The sequence below is a fragment of the Pseudopodoces humilis genome, chromosome 33 (genome assembly GCF_049639895.1).
Source record: "Pseudopodoces humilis isolate 2021_Gansu_Grassland_sample_001 chromosome 33, ASM4963989v1, whole genome shotgun sequence".
In the NCBI taxonomy this organism is placed as follows: domain Eukaryota; kingdom Metazoa; phylum Chordata; class Aves; order Passeriformes; family Paridae; genus Pseudopodoces; species Pseudopodoces humilis.
In genome coordinates, this window is record NC_142232.1 from 1,869,877 (window position 1) to 1,891,344 (window position 21,468).

The 21,468-nt window shown below is 48.4% G+C and overlaps 1 protein-coding gene across 2 annotated transcripts; it reads left to right on the plus strand.

The window, feature by feature from the left end:
* The first annotated feature begins 18,060 nt into the window (after nt 1-18,060).
* LOC102111239 (class II histocompatibility antigen, B-L beta chain-like) lies at nt 18,061-20,512 on the plus strand. Of its 2 annotated transcripts, XM_088068950.1 has the most exons (5): nt 18,086-18,201; nt 18,521-18,790; nt 19,303-19,584; nt 20,191-20,297; nt 20,379-20,512. In XM_088068950.1, exons 1-5 carry the CDS (start codon nt 18,117-18,119, stop codon nt 20,385-20,387), a joined length of 753 nt encoding a protein of 250 aa, XP_087925076.1. In that variant the 5' UTR covers nt 18,086-18,116; the 3' UTR covers nt 20,388-20,512. The 2 variants fall into 2 exon arrangements, with proteins under 2 accessions (XP_087925077.1, XP_087925076.1); XM_088068951.1 differs by having other exon boundaries at nt 18,061-18,201; nt 20,191-20,428.
* Nucleotides 20,513-21,468: the final 956 nt, after the last annotated feature.

Genomic DNA, 21,468 nt, shown 5'->3' on the forward strand with positions numbered 1-21,468 from the left:
AGCCCCGCCCCGCGCTCTCAGGGCCCGCCCCGGGCTGCGTGAGGCGAAAGGCGGGGATGAGGAACAGCCCTGGAACGGGCCCGGCCCGCGCCGCCATTGATCTCCCAACAAACAAAGTTCTCCGCACCTCCCGGCCCGCCTTGCCCAGCCCTGGCTGCTGGGTGCCTCCGGCTCAGCGGGAAGCCCTCACATTTTCTACCCCTTAATTAGGAGCATCACTACATCGCTTTGATTCACAGCAAAAAGGGAAAGCAGCTCCAAACCCCTGTGGTTGAGTGGGGGAGGGGAGAGATTTCTGACAAAACACTCCAAAAACTCAGAGCAGGATAATGAGAAGAAAATGAAGACCCTTAAAGCCAGCTTCCATGCCTCCCTCCTTCCAGCTCTGCCTCCTGCCCCGGCAGTGCAGGAACACAGGGAATGGAGCCATGGTCACTTCATCCCCCGGGGCTTTTCCCGCTGCTCAGGGACAGGAGTTGTTCCCCTGCTGCACCCTGGGGTCCCTCCCATGAAAGAATTCTGCAGGACCTTTTCCAACCTGAGTCCATTCCATGGGGAGCAGCCCCCTCACAGTGCTGCAGCGTGGGTCACTCTGCCACGGGGTCAGTCCTTCCAGGACAGGCGGCTCCAGCAGGGGCCCCTCTGTCCACAGGTGTCACAGCCTCATCTCAGGCATTCTCCTTGACCGGCATGGACTTCTCCAGGGGCTGTAGGTGGATCTCTGCATCGTCATGGATCTCTGCATTTAGCACCACCGTCTTTGGAGGTGCCAAACTAAGCAGAGTTCCACCTGAAGCTCTTCTCACATTCCCCACACATTTAGGGCCTCTTCCCACCGTGGATGTTCTGAGGTTTCCTCAGCTTGAAGCTCCACCTGAAACCGTTTCTATATTCCAAGCACTTGTGGAGCTTCTCCCCAGCCTGAGGCTTCTCCTCCTGCTCTGAGCTCTGGCTGGATCTCCGGCTGCATTCCCACACAGGGAAGCTCTTTCCTACTCACAGCTCCCTGGGCTGGGTTTGCAGCCCCTCCTCCTGTGGGATCTCTGGGGTTTTTCCTCCCCTTTAGATTCCTGCGCAGTGCAGCTGCTCCAAACGGCCTCTTCCACGAGGTTCTGTGGCAGGAATTTGTTTTCCCTGGTTTCTGTCTGCAGCTCAGTGCCTGGGGGAGGAAGCACAAGGAGAGGAAGAGACAGGGAGAAGGGCAAAGGAAAAGGCAGGAGAGGAAAGAACAAGAAAGAGCAAGGGAGGAAAGAGAAGGGAAAGGAACTTAGATGGATGAAGGACAGAATGAAGAGAGGAAGGAGGACGGAGAAGGAGAGGATGGGTTTTGCCTCCATTCCAGAGGGAAGGCAAAGGAGATCCCCCCAATCCGTCCTTGGCAGGACAGCATCAGCACCAGCGTTGTCCTGCAGCCAGGGGCAATACTTTGCTGGGAGATGGAGCAGGAGAGAGGGGGAAAGGGGCAGTCACTTCCTCCTCACGTGCCTCAGCGTCCCGGGGCATCTTTCCTGCAGCCTCCTCCAACAGCCGGATAAAGTTTGGGATTGACAAATCCTGGCTTGAAGGAAAAAGAAGGGGTGAGCACCTTGGGTTTTGTGAGAAACGAGCCTCACTCTTTAATTTTTTTTTTTTTAATTTAATAAGGGATAAAAGGGACAATAACAGCACTGAGTTCATAGCCATAGCCAGAGGCATGCAGTTAACTATAACAAGTCTTCTTACATGCTTTTTCATTGCGTTGGTCAAATACATATTCGTAAATATTATACATATTCAAACGTTCCTTTGAATTAGTTTACATCTTCCGGGAATTCTTTAGCTTGGTCCAACCCCTGAATCACCTTTTGTGCAGTGAAGGGGGTCGTGTTTCACCTCCTTACAATCACCCTCTCTTTCTGTGGCAGAGTTCTCTTCACATCTGTTCTTTCGATGTTATCTGACCATGCAGATGGGTTTTAGCTATTTCCATTATTGTAAGTTTATTATAAGTACTTTAAATCAACATACCTATTTCACATATATATTTTATTCTCATTATTGTCAGTTATAAAAATAAAACTATTAGTTATTATTTCACAACTACAGTTACTTCTGCAGAAGCTAATATTATTATGCTCAACACATAGCCTCCATGTTAATATTTTGGGAAAGCCTAAACTATAATATATATTTATCACACTAAAATATATGAGCTACACAGGGGCCAGGGCATTGGCCACAAAAAGTTGGCAAATTATACTGTATCAAATGCAGTTAGAAGTGATTACAAACTGTGCTATATCAAAATGGTTAATAAATGATTAATAATAATTTGCAAAAAACAGTATAAATTGTTAAAGTTAATACCTACATAGTTATTTATAACACTTTCCCCTCTTTGTTTTTTCTTACTTTATTTAGCTTGAGTTACAATTTTAAGCCTCTGAATTTTTGGAACACTGATACTGTCGAGATGAAGAACAAGGGATGGGACTACCTTGCTTTGAAATGATTGATTGCTCAAGTAGCCAGATAAGATATCAGTCTTGAGGCGTGAGATTTAGAGGAGCAATAAGTCAGCCATGGCTTGAGGAAGTCACAAGTTTCTTCTTTGCACGTCAATATATAACATTTTGGTCCAATAGACAGTTGACACAAAGCTTGTTTTCATTTATTAACCTATCACCTTTACTTAATTTTGCCACACTGCATCTGTCTTTTAACCAATAAGCTGACAGGTCACGTACTTACATACTTTTCTACTACAGTTTCTAGATCTCTAACTTACTCTATACATCACACTATTACAGTTTAAACCTCAAACTATTTTACCTAATATAATTTCTTACCTACTCTAGGCATATTCTTACTTATAACTATAGGAACATAAGCTTGTAATTTCTCTACCCGATGTCTGTGTACTTTCAACACTGCATTAATCCAAGCTCTTTCCACAGATGCAAATTGAACCCTTCAATTTGTAGAAGTTTCTATTCTTCCGTTTCCAACGTGATGCCTTTTGTAGATCCTAGGTGTCTTCCTTTGGTTTTTATTATAATTTATTTTCTTTAATATCATGACTTTCTGTGTTCCTCTTGAGGTTGTTGACTTGGGATTGGTGGACATTGTTATTACCTGCATGTTGTGAACCACATGAGTAATTAAGCAGATAAGACATGGAATCAAACATGGAAGAAAAATTAAACCTGTTATTTTACATAGCATTATAAATCCTGTCTTCTTCCCCCAAGATACTCCAAAAATTTTTCCTACCATTCTTTATTAATTGTAGATTCCCACTTTTGGACTGGTATATGGGCTACTTTTCAGATGTTTTTGGCTATGTCCAAAACTACATCTCTATTATCATCAATTTGCAGACAACAATCAGATATGTTAAGTTTTCCACTGACACCTTCTGCTAATCAGTAGTCTAGCACCAACCAATTTTGGTACACTGCAGCTCTGGTTTGCCTTTGTTGGCTGATTATTAATTCTAAGGCTTGAGCTGTTTCATTAGTTGTAATTTTTACAACTGCTTGGAGTCTTATGATACGATTTAACATATAAATTTGGATCTGATATCCCCAACTTCCATCTTGTGCCCAGGTAGCTGGTCCATATGTTTTTATTATTTGTTCAGGAGGTCGTTCATCATTATTCCACTTCTGATATCTTCCAATTACTTCTACATTCCTTTTATTTCATTTTAAAGCATCATAAACCAGTATTCCTAACTTATTTCCATCCTGGTCTGGTAAAAGGAAAAATCCTGGCTATATGATTCCTAGAGTACAACTTCTTTTCCACCAGGGAAGGAGTTTTGGATAAGCACTTTTCCCATATATTCAGAGTAGGCCATCTGGTGTTTTCCAGTAATCATTGCTTTGGTGAATTATATTTTTCCAAAATTGAGATATTTTGGGGATCCCATAATAGGGTTTTATTTCAGTGTCATTATACAAGAAAAGTTTCACATCTTTATTCTGTTTACAATTATTTTTTCTTTCTTGTGTCCAATATTGTTTGGGTTTTTCAGGGATTCACCATGTAGAAGTTCCATTATAGACTTTATATCTTTTATAGGGAGTTTGTCCTACTTTATTAAGGAACTTTTTTCAATACACTAGAGGCGTTCCTTTCCTATTACTTCTGAAATTAAAATCCACCCTTCTGGCCTGCTTTTATGCCAGTTCTCTTTCATTTAAAAAGTTCAACCAGGCATAGGCTACTACATTTCCATGGCCATTTTTCTGTCATCAAAGCTTCCCCATCTACTCAGTAGTTGGTAATGTGTAGTTTTTTTATTGATTCTCTTCCATAAATCTACAGACAAGTTTTTTCCTGACTTTAGGATATCTATTTAATTTTCAAATTATTGTTTGACTTTTGTATACAAATCTTCATGTGGGGTTGGTTCTGGGTTAGATGGCTGTATTTGTTTTGTCAGCTTGCTTATTACCTGTTCTTTTATTAAAACCGTGTTATTTATCAAATCCTGGATTCCACTGTTGAGAAAGTAAATTTATCTTTCCCCCTTTGGGCATTCAGCTCCTAGCCTTAGGCCACCTGGGCCTAAGTTTTCTGCAACTCAGACTGTTTGCTCATTCTGTACACAGTTTTCTAGTTTGGATGTGTCATAACAGTACTGGTTGATGAGGGTATGAGCAATGAAAAAAAACCTTGAATGTTTTCATAGTACAGTGGTTGGTAGCACTTGTGACAAGGATCATCCAGATTCCCAAAAGGGAAAAGATTAACAAGGATAGATAATAGAAGTCTGGTATGGTGTGTACCCCCACCTCCCATGCCTATGGGGTTGCTGCCCACAGCAGGTATGTATGATCTTCTTGGTGATGGGTATAGTGGTCAATCTGGTCTTGCCTCCTATTTCCTTATCACAAAATTATTTGTGTCACTTGCTTTTCTTACATTGTGGTTCTTCGTTGTTCCTTAGTTAACCAGCACTATTAATTTCATTTACAGAATAGGGTCTTATTACATCCACATTATATGGAGTTGTCTGAACTCAAAATATGGTCCCAGATTTTGATATACAACTGCTTTCCACTCAGCTTCAATAGCTCATGAGTATTGGGGAGCATCAATTCAACTCCACAACACAGTGTTAAAATTGATACTTGCCCTCCACTTTTGTTCAACCTTTTCCCTTTCTCTTGAAAACTTTTGCAACATGTTTGCTGCTTGGGGGAGCTACACTGTTGTGAGGTGCCTCAGGGAGGCAAAGATTTAGTTTTAGATAAGAATGCTAAAGTTAAAGTGAGAGGCATGGCTGTAAGCTTGGCCAGTGTGAATTTTGACCTCCTGCTTTGGGAGATGGGCCGTGTGAAGCCTGGATGAAGTTGCGCCACCCCAGACCCCTTGTCAGGGGAGGCCCAGGAGTTCTGATTGGGTTTGAGCCCCTGGGGTTTCTCCCTTGTTTTATTCCTACTGGTCCCTGACCTTGAACTCCACCCTGGTTCTGTCCCTCAAAACCCTTCACCCTGCCTTTGTTCGGAGCTCTCTGTCTCTGAATCTGAGTTTGTTCCCATGCTGAATAAATGGTTTCATAAACAGAAGCCAGTCTTGTTAATGTCCCATGCTAGTTCCTAGTAACTGTGACTTCTCTGGACATGATCCTGCAGTTGCAGACTGCAGCACTAGACCACCAGAGCTGGCCACAGTTCATGCTGACATTGTACCCAACTTGAATGACTCTCATTGGGGTGCTTTAAACAGGGTATGTGACCAGGAATAAATCTGGGAGATATCTCAGCAGGGAAAGGTGATGTTTTTTCTATTTGTAGGTCACAAGCAAAAGCAAAAACTCTGTGATTACCTATGGCCCTAGTGTTTAATTAATTAAATTTAATTTTATATACAACCCCAATCCACTTGATGGGGGAGGAAGTAAATTACCACTCCAAAGGTTGTGCTGGAGTTTGGAGAGCCCCTGGACTTTGGGAATACAAAAGAAGTGATAAAGCCCGCGGGGAACTTTCTCCCAGTCTGGACTGATGTGTGGTTGCTCATTTACTTGTCACACTGAGCGTGTGTGCTTCACTTTAGAGTAATTTTCAATCCTCTTGTGGAAGTGGTGATTTTCCAGTCACTGAGTTCTTTTACTGGTCCTTTTATTCTGCTAGCATGAGTCCCTCTCTGTTCTGCAGTTCATACAGCCAATTCAGTGGAAAGCTGTGGAGGCTGGTAGGCCAACCAAAGAAGTAACCACTTTCCCCTGGAAAGAAAGCCTTTAGGCTCCAGCTTGTCACATTCCCCATGAGGGAGAAAATGCTAGCTAGTAGCTTTCAGTTGTGGGGAGCAAAAAGGTTACCCCCAACATGCCTTTCTTCTGTATGTGAATTGTTTGTGCCCCATTGGCTCTTCCCCCTTGCTTTGCTCCTGAGCCCTCAGATGATTTGTCCTGATGCTCTACCCTGCCCCCTGTCTTTCCTATATAAAACCCTGCTTCCTCTGACTCCCTGGTTCTTTATCCCTGGACCCCTCTGATGAAGAAGCTGAATTAAGTCTCCCAGGGAACTCCATACGAAGGCTCCATCTCTTACCTTCCACTTCCCCTGGGATTTCATAAAGGAGCTGAAATCACTCAATGGCTGCAGATGTGCCTGTGCCTCCAGGTTGTCCTTCTAATGACGCTTCTCCAGGAAAGTCCCGGCACTCTGACCACCACTGCGCGTCATGACAGTACATCCATTGATGTATAATGATGTATAATCATTTACCCCCCTGAAGGGGTTGGTGTGTCAGATCTTCTCTCACTTTGGTCTGATAGTTTATGATTTTTAAGCAATCATGCACTAGTTCTTCTATTGGTTTTTCATACAAAAACTGGGCAGGATTGAGGTGTTTATCTGTAATTAGCTCTAAGTCATTTTTGTATATTAGAATTGTTTCATACTTTAGCACTCAAGAATCAGTGAGCCATTTCTCAGCTTTCTGATTCAAAATATTTCTGAGTGTGGAGTGTTCACTTTTAATTTCCCTCCAAAAGTTAGTTTTCTGCTTTCTTCTAGTAGAAAAGCAGTGGCAGAGACCACCTGGATACAGGTTGGCCACCCCCTACTAACAGGGTCTAACAACTTTGACAGATAAGCCACCTGTTTCCTGGACCATCCCCATTCTTGGACTAAGACTCCATGGGCTACTCCATTTTCTACCTCTCCAAATAAATAAAAACGTTTATCTAAAGCAGGAAGACTTAGAGCAGGTGCACTGATCAATTTTTGTTTCAAACTTTGAAATTTTGGCTCATTTTCTTTTCCTCACACAATTTCATCCTTTCCTAATTTCTCATACAGGAATTTAACAGCTTGAATGTACCCTTCTACCCATAACTTACAATATCCTAATAAGCCCCAAAGCTTTTTGATTTCTTCTTTAGTTTTTGGGCATGGGAGTGAGGTTATACCTGAAATTTTTTCAGGGTTCAATGGCCGGCTCCCTTGGCTAATTATATGCCCAAAGCATTTTACTTCACTTTCCACAAATTGAAGTTTTTCTTTTGATACTCTAAGTCCTTGGTTCCCCAAAAAACTTAGTAATGCTGTGGTAAATTCTCAGACTTTTTCTTCATCTTCCCCTGAGAAAAGTGAATCACCAATATAGTGGATAAATTTTACTTCAGGTGCAACAGGGAAAAGTTGCAGTATTTCTTCCAAGGTTTATCCAAATAAATTAGGGGATTCAGTAAATCCTTGGGGTAATTTGGTCCATCTAAGTTGTTGCTTTCTCCTTGTACTGAGATCTTCTCATTCAAAAGCAAATATATCTCTACTTTCTTCTGCTAGAGGACAGGCCCAAAAGGCATCTTTAAGGTCTATCACACTAAACCATCGATGCCATGGGGTGATTTTTCTCAATAGTGTGTAGGGATTTGGTACCACTGTATATCGATCTATAGTTCTTTTATTTACTTCTCTCAGGTTCTGGATGAGCCAGTAGGTTCCATCTGACTTCTTTACTGGTAATATGGGGGTATTATGGGGAGACATGCATGGTTCTAAAGTTCCATCTTTAAGTAATTCTTGAATTACTGTCTGCAACCTTTTTTTTCCCTCTGAAGAAAGTGGGTATTGCTGTACTCGAATTGGGCAATCTCTGTTGGTTATTATAATTACTATAGGGGTTATGTTTAACTTGCCCCTGTTTCCACGGATGGCCCAAAGTACTTTGTTAATTTGTTTTTCATCTTCTTTTAATCAGAGGAGTTTGACTACCATTTTCTCTCCCTCTGGAAGCACCCCAATATTTAACTGCACTTGCAAATCCCACCCCAGCAATTTTCATCCAGCCCCCAGTACTAATAAAACATCCCCCATTCCTATTTTGTTTGTTCCTTAAAATACTACATGTTTTATAACTGCTGCTTTAAATCCTTCTCCTTTTGCCCCTACTACTTGAATTGTATTTTGGCTTTTTTCACATCCTTTTGGAATTCTACAAACACATGTCCTCTCAGCCCCTGTAGCTACTAAAAAGTCAAATTCTTCCTCCTGGGGGCCTGATTTTAAAGCTATCAAGGGCTTTTGTTGATATTTTGACCCCAGGAGGTAGAGCCTCTGACTTCCCTATTCATCCATTTCTCGAGCCTCCTTAAAAACTTTCAGGTCCCCTCCATGGGCAGTTTTGCCATAAATGCCCACTCTCTTTGCAGTAGTGACAGATTGGGCCCTGGTTGTGAGGTTCCCCTCTTATTTTTGCTTGATCTTTTTATCTGCCAAGTGTTGGACCTGAGATGGCCAATAACACCAGGATAAGCCAGCCCTGCTGCCAAAATCCGCAGGGCGTGCCCCTTGCTTGGGGTCTCTCAGAGTCACAGAGACGAGATGTTAACCTTGGTGGAACCTCCAGTTGTGAGAAACAAACCTCACTCTTAAACATTTTTAGAAGTTTAATGAGGGACAAATCAATAACAGCACTGGGTGCTTGGCAACAGCCAGAGGCACACCAGTAACAACTCTTCTTATATACTTTTTCCATTGCATTGGTCAAATACATATCCATAACATTAATACATATTCAAACATTGCTCTGAACTCGTTTACATGTTCCAGGAATTCTTTACCTTGGTTTGACCCCTGACCTGCCTTTTTAGAGTAGGAGCAGTAATTGTGGATTGTTGTTTTGAGGGTTGTGTGTGACTCCCCCACAATGGCCCCGTTCCGTGCTTGCAGCAGGAGACAGGTACTGATAGCCCAAGGGTCAGTGGCAGGGGTCCTTATCACATCTGTTCCTTAAATGTTATCTGACCGTGCAGACGGTTTTAGCTTCTTGCACAAGTGCTTTAAATCAACATTAGCCACATCACAAATGTACCTGAGTTATTCTTATTACTGTCAGTTACAAAAATAAAAGCATTCATTATTATTTCACAACTACAGCTACTTCTGCCAAAGGTAACATTATATTGCACAACACATAGCATCCACTAAAATATATCATGAAAGCCAAAACTATAATATATGTTTATCACACTCTCCACAAACTAAAATATCATCCATAAATGATGTCCTGAGAATATGAGCTACACAGGGGCCAGGGCATTGGCCACAAAAAAACTGACAAATTCTACTGTATCAAAAGCAGCTAAAAGTGATTACAAACTGTGCTATATCAAAATCGTTGTGATTATAATAATTTGCAAACTCCAACACATAATAGCAAAGGTCAACAACAACATAGTTATTTATCACAAACACAGGGCAGGTTTTTCCCTTGCATGGAGCACTTGGGCCTTCCCCGGGCCCCTTCTGCCCTCCGGCAGAACCAGAGGCATTTTCCAGCGCACACAGTTTGTAAGCAAGAGCCGGCTGCAGCCCAGAAGGCTCCAAGCGCCTCCTTCCAGGCTGACTCTGCAGATGCCGAGGCTGCTCTGGGCTCTGCCAGGCTCTGCTGGGGCTCAGCTCTGGGCGAGGCTGGGCCCGCTCTCCCCTCGCAGTGCTCCGGGCAGCTGAGTCACAGCGGGAGAAGGACAGGACACCTCAAGGGACTTGAGGTTTAACAGAGATTTTATTCAAATAACTGCCATAATAAACAGGCTGTCCTAACCACCTTGGCATTCACCTGCAGCAGCTCCTGGGCAGAGAAGCGCCGCTCCTCGTCCGGCTCCAGGCTGCACTCGAGGAAGTCCCGCAGCAGAGCCGACAGGCGCCTGGGCTCCTGCAGCTGCGGGGTCCCGTTCTGCCGGATCAGAGCGCGAGCCTGCAGGAGAAGCAAACACAGCGCTCTGACAGCTTCCTCCACACCCACAAGTGCTCACATCCAGCCCACTTTCTCTGCCCCAGCTCCGGGGGCACTTTCCTCCCTGGCAGAGATGCTGCTGCTCACAGCTCATTTTTCTGGGCCAACCAAAAAACCCAAACCCTGGTGCAGCCACAGCCATTGCAACATCCAAATGATCTTGCCTTCAGAGCCGATTGCACTGGCTGACTTTGTCAGTAGGAACCTCCATCAGAAACAGCCCATTTTGCTTCTCTAAATACAGACACCAGCTTTACAGGCCATTTTCAAGAGTCAGTGTGGTCTGCCTGTGTTATTTCAAAGGTTTCTTACATCAAATGGATCTCTGCAGTGCCACTGACACTCAAGTAAAAGCATTCCTGATGCTGCATCCCAGAAACTGGGGTGGCAAGGATTCCAGACAAGGAACAGGAGATTTGGGTGGCTGAAAGCTCAGGCTTGGTGACACAGAGAAAGTAGATTGTACTGCTAAAGAAATATGTTAGACTATGGGGATGTTAAACAATCATCTTCATGTTGTAGACAAGTTTCCCAGTGAGAAGAGCCAGGGGGGAGATCACCTCACAAAACCTCTTTCAGAAACTCCTTCAGAAAACTTGTTGGGTTTGGGTGTGGGTGTTGGGATTGGTTTGGGGTTTTGTACAAGACAACATTAGAGCTGATGCACTTGCTTCATGTATTTGGGTCATCCTCACAAGAGCTGCAACAACTTAAATCCCAAAGCAAATTGTTGCTGGAGACTGCAGAATATTTGTCTGTGTTCAGGCTCAGGTGCTGTGGGAATTCCCTTTGCGATGTGCAGAAACCTCCAGCTGCTCCTCCCAGTGCAGGGTCACCCTGTGCTCACAGGCCTCTGCAAAGCCTGGAGAATTTGCCTCTTACCATGGCCCCCGTTTGCTGGAAGTAAGGAGGTTCTCCTTCCACCATCTCGATGGTCACAATGCCAAAGGACCAGATGTCCACCTTGGGGCCGTAAGGAGAACTGGTCACAACTTCTGGGGCCATCCAGTGAGCAGTGCCCACCATGGAGCTGCACTGGTCCTGCTCAGGGCTGAGCTGATTGCAGTAAACTGCCGGGGATCTCTTTGATGCTACTGCGGCAAAGACACTGACAGGAACTTTCCTTCAGCCTCCCAGGCTGGCACTCGGCTGCCACACGCCGAGCTCACAACTTGCTGCACAATTCTGAACACCAAAGCTTCCTTTCCCACTCACCGAAGGAGGAGCTGCTCGGGATCCACGCATGAGGTGCCCTGCAATGGGAGAGGGAATGTGAACCAGATGTTGTTAGGAAAAAACTGCCTGTGGTGGGAAATGAGCAAGGCAACCCCGAGAGAGCATTTTGCTTTCACGGCATCCCTCCAGGAGCCACAGGCCCTTCACACAGCAAGCAAGAGAGCAGCACAAAACACTGGGCTGTGTCAGCTCTTGGCTGGAGCAGCAAACGGAGGGAGTTCCAGGCTCCGCTGCCACAGACTCCCTGCTTGAGGGAACAGAACCCCCCCAGGCCTCATTGCAAATGCTGTGCACGCCCCGCTGGCTGCAGACACCCCCTTTTTCAGCTGCAGCTGCTGGCAGGAGCTCTCCTAAACCAACCGTGTCCTCAGGGCAATTTGGTTACAGAGTCAACTCCGTTCCAGTGGAAGAACAGAAAGCACACAGCAAGCCCAAAGCCACAGATTCTGCACCGAGGGAAAACCTCAACTTACGTGCCAAGTGGGTTAAAAAATACCCCGAATAAGCCACAGAGAACAGAGTGCCAACTGCAGCAACCACTTGCTGCATCATTTTGGCTGCGCTGCACACGTCTGCAGACTGTACCCCTGCAAGCACAGAAAGACACCCGCCAGGGGCTGGGCTGGCTGCTGAGAATGCCTTAGGCAGGAGGATCCTCTGGCAACGAGCAGGCGCCCAGAGCCGCTCTGGACACTGAGGCCTCCGTGTCCCACACCAACGGGAACACCACGGGGACGTGGCAACATTCCTGTGACACCACAGCAGCCGCTCACGCAAAAACTGCCTGGAAGCTTCTCCTGTGTCACAAAGGAGCACAAAGAATCCTCCCAGGGCACAGCTATTGCCCAAAGGATCCAAGAGGAACTCTGAAAATGCACCAAACAAGGACACCCCATAGCCCAGCCTGAGCACTGAGGAGGAACGAGGACAGGACCAAACCAAAGCAAACATGACCTGTAGTCACTGATACTGCTGACTAAAACCAGTAAGGCTTGTTCCATCTGGAATCTTTTTTCTAGTTCTAAAAACAAGCAAGATTCTCCACTCTAAATATACAGAAGGCAGGAACTGGGGAGGAGGTAGGATTAAGGAAGGAGGAGGAGCAGGAGGAGGGAGAAAGGAAAAGGAGGAGCAAGAACAGGAATAGAAGGAGAAGCTGGAGGTTCCAGTGCCCCCTGTGTCCGCAGCACCCCCGGCCACGGGCCCATCACCCCCACCTCATCCTGCAGGTGCGCAGGGAGGGGGAGCTCGTCCCAAATCTGTCAGGGGGTGCCTGAGAGGGTCTTTTTATTGGGGTGTGTTTGGAACGTGCAGATTGTGGAATTGAACCCCAAATATTGTCTGGCATCCCTGGGAGGTTTTTTCCTCTGTGTGTGTAGGTTTGGATCTTGCAGGACCCCAAAGCTGAGCCCCTTGGGGGATCTTTGGGGTCCACGTGGCCATTGCCCAGTATTGGCTGGGGGAGGACATTGGTCCTGGGGACCCCTGGGAGAGCAGGGGAGAGGAACCCCTGGGACCCCCAGAGTGGGGAGAGCAGAGAGGAGCGATCCCGGAGCTGGGGGACCCCAGCAGCATGGAGAGGTGGGAGCCTGGAGAGGAGGGACTCTTGAGATCCCTGGGATCTCAAAGCAGAGCATCAGGGGAGAAGGGACCCCATGGACCCACAAAAACACCTAGATCATCTCTAACCATTCCTAAGCCTGTTCTCTCCAGAGAGAGGGGAATGCCTGGAGCCGTGAGACCCCAATCATTCTAGGAAAGGGAAACCTCTGGAACCCCAAAGTGGAGAGATCAGAGATGGAGAACACCTGGAAGAGTTCTTTGGGCCAAATCTTGAAATTTTGGAGATTTTCAGGGACGCAAGACACCTGCTATGTTCTAGAGATGGATTTAGGCAGGAAGAGCACCCAGACCAAGGAACTGCCCCCTTGTTTTTCCTCAAACCAACATTTGTCATTCCAAAACCACAGCTGGGTGGAGGAGGAAAAAAGCCCCACAAGTGCTTAGAATGTGGGAAGAGCTTCAGCTACAGCTCCCACCTGAGGTAACATCAAGAACATCCACACTGGGGAATGGCCCTATGAGAGGGGGAATGTGGGAAGACCCTCAGGTGGAATTCCGAGATCATCACCCATCAGAGCATCTGTTGCAGGCTGGGTCCTGGGGGCTTGTCCAACCCCTGGTTTCTGCTGGCTTCTTCTGTCAACAAGCCCAGATAGTCAGGCTGTCCCAGGGGACAGAGCTGCCATCCAGGGTTCTGCAGGCAATCTCCAGCCAGGGGTAACCCTTGGAGCACTGGCAAGGGCCTTAAGTGATCAGCTCTTTTAGCAGTGTTTTCTGCTCTGTGATCAGCTCTGTTCAGCCCAGACAGCTCCTTTTGGGGTTTCTCCAGCCGACGCAGACAAGAGACAGGAAGACCATATAACATTCCTCAGAGTCTTTAATGCAGGCTTCAGTGAAGGGGGGCAGTGATGGTCTAACCCCCAACCTGGGCAAAAGCTGGGGTTTTTATAGGGAAGGGGAGGATTGGGAAGGGAACCAATGGTCTGGGAGAGGATAAGGTGACCAATAGTTAACAGGGAGATAATGGGGTCCTGAGGCAGGAAGGAATCCACAGCTTAGTCACACTGACTAGGCAGTTTAATCTTATCTTAGGGGATTGATCTCCAGAGAGGATGCCTGTCGGAGAACTGTGCCTCCTCCACACACATCCACACCAGGGAGAGCCTAGGACTGTCCTGATTGTGGGAAGAGGTTCATGCACTGCTCCAACTCCATCACCAAGGGAGGATCCCCACTGGATGGTCCCCAGTGACCCCTGTTGGGCAGAGCCCTGGTGACCCCTGTTACATATGATCAATGTTAGGTGTGGGGAAGGTGTTGGAGAAATTTCTTTCCCTTCTCCTTGCCCTGGTGTGATTTGGTTGATAATAAATTCCCTTCCTATGCCCAGGCTGGATCTGTTGTGCCCATGCCAGTGTTTGACTGGGGGTATCTTCCAGTCTTATCCCAACCAAAGAGGTCTTAGTTAAATTTTCTCACCCCTGTGCAGCTGAGATAGAGTGGCTTTGGAGTGTTCCTGGCATCAGGCCAGCATCACCCAGGCCATGGGCACCCCTGAGATGCCAGTGGTGCATTCCCCCCTCCTCCTTTCCAGGCTGCAGTGTGATCTGAGAAATGCTTGTTAGGCCCTGTACTTGGGAACAGCACCTGGACTCAGCTTTTTCCAGCTTATCAGAAATACAGTCTGTTCCCAGGAATTGCTGAAAGGCTTCTGTTTTCCTTTTGTCTAAACTTGGAAAATATTCCTTTTGCCTGAATGGCACAGTATTCCTGTCCTCACACTTTTAGAGAATATGCTGATCCAGACTGTGGCCAGGATGAAACATTGCTGTGACTGAAGCCGGCTCTCTTGTGACCCAATCAATAGCAGTCCAAAAGGAGACCCTTTGAGTTCTCCTGGGCCACCACAGGCTGTGACCAGCAATCTCCCTCTGAGGGGACCTCTCAGAGCCAGCAAACCCTGGGGTTTGCTATGCCTGCAAGATCACCAAAAAACAATCTGTCCTGGGCTGATACCATCACTCCCATCCTTCACTCAGATCTGGGAGAATACTGCTTTCTTAGATGTGTAAGTACATTGGATAGCTAAATTAAGCCTGTAAGCAAGGGTCAGTTATAATTATGAACTTACTTAAATGCTTCTAAGGGTTGTTCTCTTGCTAAGATGTTAAATGTAACTTATAAGCTAAGTAAACTGTCACTGTATTGTTTTTCTGTTAAGTTGCTAAGTATCACTCTGTAAGTTAGGTTAAATGCTGTTAAGTATTATTCCTCTGTTGAATTGTTAAGATTAAGTTATAAGTTAAATTAGGTGTATGCTCAGTGATGTTCCTCTGTTGAATTGCTAGGCTTAAGGTATAAGTTAAGTTATAAATTAAGGTAGAAGTTAAAGCGCTGCTCAGTATTGTTAAGCTTTTAAGCTGAGTCCCTTTTCTCCTTGCCCTGGGGCTGCAGCCCGGGCTGTTCAGGGCAGGAGGAATTGACCACCCAGACGTGCCAGGGCCTTGTGAGCAGTGGCTCCGTGTCCCGCAGGAGCCCGGGGACAGGGGGTGTCCCTCAGGGCTCTGCCTGTGCCTCAGGGCTCATCCCTGCCTTGGTCAGTGGCACCCAGGGGCACCGAGTGCAGCCTCCGTGCCTTTGCAGGGCACAGGGAGCTGAGCAGGGCAAGGGCACCACCTGTGGGGAAACACCGAGTGCCTGCCCGGGGCAGAGCCGGGGCAAAGCCGCGCTGGAAAGCCGGGAGAGGCTGCTCAGAGCTGGCCCGGGGACTTGGGCACCTGGGAGACAGAGCCTGGCTCTGAACTGACACTGAGCTAAATACCTGAGAAATGACAGCAGATTTTTCTAGACACACTTCATTATTCTGTATTTTCTCAATGTGAGTCTTTATGAGGAGGAATTTTCAATGTTCATTTTATGTTTTGGTTTTTTTCCCGTTTAAAAGGAATTCCATTGTTTTTTGTTATTTGTGGTGATGGATGGGCTGGGAAAATTGTTGGTAATGGACATTTTTATTCAAAATATTTTCAAACCTGAAATGTGCCAAGTCAAGACTTTGACTTCAACAGCCGTGTTTGGTTCTAGGCTGCTCTGCTTTTTACAGTGAGATCTCAGTAATTTCAAATGCAGCAGTCAAAGACCTTGAAACATGGAAAAGCTGAGAATCAGGTTAAAGCCCTTGGAGGGGTTGCTCTGTCTGTACATTCCACATCTCCCCTGGTGTCTGTTCAGCCTCTCCACTCCTGTCCTACATGCACATTGCTGTATTCAGAGTTCAGGACATGCTTTTTAGATAGATAGATAGATAGATAGATAGATAGATAGATAGATACATGTGATTATTGTATATACAATTCTCTTGGAGTGAGTTATTGTGATGGTACATTCCAGGATCCTCAGCTTTGTGTCCAGAGAATGGTTCTCTCTGGGGAGCCTGGGACAGGATATGTGGGGGGCCAGGGCAGTGAGAGGATCCTTGTTCGCTGCGCAGGCATTTTGAAGCCTCGTTGCTCAGGTTTTCTGCAGCTCTCTCTGACCACCGTGGTTTTCTGTTTGGCTGAAAAGCTTGTTTGGCCCAGACTAACAAAGGATTCTTTCCCTTTTCTTGGTTCAGAGAGGCTGCAGTGGCGAGCCCTGGGGTGCCTGAAGGCGAACTGAGCAGCTGCTTTTTGGGAGCCCGGGGGCTCCATGCCGGCAGGAGCGGAGTGGCACCACTGCAGCCCAAAGCCACAGCGAGCTGGGCCGAGCCAGGAGAGGAAATACCCCGAGGCTTCAGCCCCGCTGCTTCGCCTGCTGGGACCTCCCTGGAGCCCAACTGGGGAGGAATTCAACACCAGGTGAGTCCCGGGCTTTCATCTCCTTCGTGATAGCCCCTGGCTGTTTTTTCCCCTGAGGGAGAAGCCAGAGCTGGTCCTGTATCCTGTGTTGTGAGCAAGGATTTCTCTGGCATTTTGGGTCTTTTGTCCCAGGGTGTGTGTGGAGGGTAAGGTCTGACAATTTAGTATCTACCAGTTATTTACTTTTTATTTCCTTGCCTTGTGAGCATTCTGTTTGTTAATAAACTACTGGCATCTTTTTCCACTTTCATCTATTAATATTCATTTCCTATTGGTAGAAAAGGATTAGTGGAACCCTGTAGAGCAGACGGCACTCACTCCAGAGTGTCCTCTTTTAAATTGTCTCTCAAATTGAGACACCCTACAAGTAGTTGGAATGTGGAATGAGCTCCAGCCAGAGCTCCCACCTGATCCAGCATCAGGATATCCAACCTGAGGAACATCCCTGTCGATGCTTGGAATGTGGGAAGAGCTTTATATGGAAGTCTGTGCTGGTCACCCATCATAGGATCCACCTCAGGGAACAGCCCCACAAGTTCTTACAATTCAGGCAGAGCTTCCACAAGAGCTCCCACCTCATCAAGGACTACAAGATCCACACTTGGAAATGGCCCTACGAGTGTGGGGAGAGCTTTGGCCAGAGCTCAAAGCTTATCACCCGCCAATACATCCACACAATGGGGAGAGGCCCTATGAGTGTCCTGAGTGTGGGAAGACATTCACCCAGAGCTCACTTGACCCAACAGAACCACCCATAAGGGAAGCCCTGCGAGTGCCCCGAGTGTGGGAAGAGCTTCGTGCGCTGCTCCAGCTCCATCCCCCATGGAAGGATCCATGTTGGATGATCCCCAGGGATCCCTGTTGGGCAGAGCCCTGGGGATTCCTGTTCCAGGTGACCCCTATTGGGTTTAGAGAAGGTGTTAGAGAGATTTCTTGTCCGTGTCCTGCTGTGATTTGATTGGTAATAAATTCCCTTCCTGTGCCCAGGCTGGGTCTGTTGTGCCCCTGCCGGTGCTCGGGGCGGGATCTCTCCCGGTCCTTCTCCTCAGCCAATCAGAGAAGGCACTCAAATAACTGAGCCAATCAGCGCGCAGCACACTGATGACTCCCCAGTTGCCAGGCAGTCCCACAGCCCCCAGAGCTCCCCAGCTGGACTCCAACTCGCCCCGCCCTCGCCGCCAGCGCCGCCCGCCAGGGGAATTTGGGGAGGGGGGAGGTGTCAGAACCTGTCCGGCGCTGGGCATGGGGCGTGTGGCAGCAGCTGGGGCCCTACTGGTGGCTCAGGTGGTGCTGGGAGCCTCCTCGGCTGCGGGCGCGGAGCTCTCGGGTGAGCGGGAGGGGTGGGAAAGAAGTGCTGGGAGGATAGTAACGATGGGGCATGGAGGGAAAAGGGTGAGGTGGAACCCTCAAACTGATGTGAAGGATGGTGCTGGCGACTGAGGAGTTGTGGGAAAGAGGAAGGAAAATACAGAGAAGGATGGAAAAGAGGAAGTGGGACCGCGGGAAGAAGGGTCCTACAAGGGGTGACACGTGAGGCACAAGGGGTGCAGAATGGGGATCCGGGGTGGCCCTCTGAGCTCTTGGCTACTGTGGGGTCCTGGGGGCTGCTGGCGGGGCACCCCCTGACCTTTGTCCTGCACATACAGGCGTGCTTCTGGAGATGGTTAAGTCCGAGTGTCACTTCATTAACGGCACCGACCGCGTGAGGTTCGTGAAGAGGTTTATCTACAACCGGGAGCAGTTCCTGCATTTCGACAGCGATGTGGGGCTGTTTGTGGGGGACACCTCCTTTGGGGAGAAGGTTGCCAGGTATTGGAACAGTGACCAGGAATGGATGGAGTACAGACGGGATGCGGTGGACAGGCACTGCCGGCACAACTACGAGTTGTCCACCCCGTTCCTCGTGGAGCGCAGAGGTGAGCGTGGGGCAGAGCGTGTTTCCTCGGGCCCTGCCCTGGGAATGACCCTGGAGCCTCGCAAAACTTCCCTGGGAATCACCCCAGACCTCTCCCCTCTCCTTGTGCCCATGCCCGTGGCCTCTTGCCTTCCCCGCAGTGTACCGGAGTTCTCCCTATCTCTCCCAGTCCATCCCAGTCTCTCTCAGTGCTCCCCCCGCCCCCGCGTGTCCATTTCGGCCTTAGTGGCGCTGAAGCCCCTCAGCCAATCAGAGCACGTTGCCCTGATGACTCATCAGTTGCCAGGCAGATCCGCAGAGCCGAGGCTCCGCGCTGGACTCGGTCTCCTTCTCGGCCCACTACCAGACTTCCATCCTCTCTCCCAAGTGCTCTCCCAGTGGCTCCCAATCCAGTCTCATCTCTTTCAGTGCCCTCCCAATCCCTCCCCAGTCCCTCTCAATGTAAGCCGAGCCCTTCCCTGTGTGTCCTATTTTACCAATATCTCATCCCAGCGTGTCCCCACTCTCTCCTAGTGCCCCCCAGCGTGTCCATCTCCCTGGTGCCCTCGAGCTCCCACCCTGGCACCAGCCACCTGCTCTGCTCAGTGATGGATTTCTACCCTGCCAAGATCCAGGTGAGGTGGTTCCAGGGCCAGCAGGAGCTCTCGGGACACGTGATGGCCACTGATGTGGTCCCCAACGGGGACTGGACCTACCAGCTCCTGGTGCTGCTGGAAACCGCCCCCCAGCGCGGGGTCAGCTACAGCTGCCAGGTGGAGCACGTCAGCCTGGAGGAGCCCCTAAGCCAGCACTGGGGTATGGCCTGGCCCCCACAGCACCGGGTCACGGGGGAGAGAGACCAGGGGGACTGGGAGGAGAGCTGATAGTAACCAGGAGTGATTGGGAGGGAGTTTGAGGGAGCCAGGGAGCAACTGGGAGAAGGGTTTGGATGGTCTGGGAGGGCAGAGAAGAGGTTTGGAGGATGCTGGGAAGACTGGGATGCAATTAGGGGTTTCCTGGGGACTGCTGGGAGGGAACTGGGGTTCCAGTGCAGCTGGGTGGAACTAGAAGGGAGCATGCTGGAGCTGGAGGGGCTGGAGGTAGGCTGATGTAAAAGTGGAGCTGGGAGGGAAGTTGAGTGTGCTTTGATCTACTGGCAGTGATGCTGGTGAGTCCTGGTGGGACTGGGAAGGGACTGGGGAAAGGTTTGGGGGATCATTGGGGGATGGGTGTCAACTGGGAGGGGGTTTGGGGTCCTGGAGGGACAGGGAGGGGAATTGAATGGTACTAGGGAGTTTAGATGGGGCTTGAAAAGGGGTCTTACTGGGTCTTGGGTGGGCTGGAGGGGTGCCAGGCTGCTTGGAGGGTCTTGGCATGTCTGTGAGGGGTTTTTGGTGGTCCTGACCCCTGTGGACTCCATAGAGATGCTGCCAAACACCACCTGCAGCAAGATGATAACAGGGATTGGGGGCTTTATGTTGGGCTTCGTCTTCCTGATGCTGGGGCTCAGCTTCTACCTGCACAAGAAGGTGAGGGGGGGTCCCAGGGGTCGTGCCCGCCCTCCCCCTGTGGGCCCCAGCCTGGTGTCATCTTCTTTTCTCTGCCCACAGAGCTCCTGAGCTGCTGGCAGCCACAGCCCCTCTTTGTGGCCTTGGGCCCAGCCAGGACCCCCTTCTCCATCCCCCAATGATTTTGGGGGGGTTGTGTGTCCCCCCAGCCCTGATGTCACTCTGCCATTGCCCAGCTGCTCCCAGTGTTCCCAATAAAGCTTCACAGTTCCCCGTTGTTGCAGCTTCAGTGGGGATTCCAGAAATATTTCTAGGTCTCAAAGAGACACGAGCAGTTGATGGCTGCTAGATAGGTTTTTATTGTATAAAAGCATCAGTCTCAAAGGCAAAGAGTTCAGAGAGTTGAAGTCTTTGCTAAAAGCTTTTGGCATAAAGTCCTGAGTTCTGAGCAGCAGCTCTCTGGTATAAGGTCCTGATGTTCAGAGTTGTCCTGGGTTGATTATGATGTTAAATTGTATCCCCATTCATCCACCTAAGCCAGACACAGGTTTTGTATTCTTAAAATTTAATCTCAGAGTAAAAGTGAGTGGAAAAGAAGCACCAAGTCTGTTATCAGAGACTGTACTTGCTCCCCCCGCATCGGGAGTTTTGACTACAGCACAGACAGACAACAAGACACAGATCGCCTTGGCTTTCCAACTAGCCGGAGCAGAGAGGTCTTCCTGGGCTGTTTTCTTTCCCTTTTTCTGAAATGAATCGAACCTGCTCTGAACTGGGGACTCGGGGGAGCACCGGGAGCTTGCACCCGTGGACTACCGGGAGCCCAACCTGGGCAGCGGCATTTTCCAGCACCAGAGGGACTGATAACAGAGCAAACACCCACAGGAAAGAGACCCTCTGAAGTTTGTCATCTCTTCTGAAGGGCGAGAGGTTTTGTAATGTGATATTGTTCATTTTTGTGCTGGGTAGTGCTGTGCCTGTGAAATAAACAGGTTTTTTCCACTTCTCTCAGAGAAATCTCTTCCCGAACCGGTTGGGGGGTGGGAGAAAGGGGCCACGTGGGTTTGCTTCCCGGGGGGGGCCCCACTGGAGGTTTTCTCCCAAATTTGCCCAAAACCAGGACAGGGGTAACAGCTTCTCAGCGTGGAATTCTGTTGTCCTGGGCCGCAAAAGCAGTTGGTGATGGTCATGG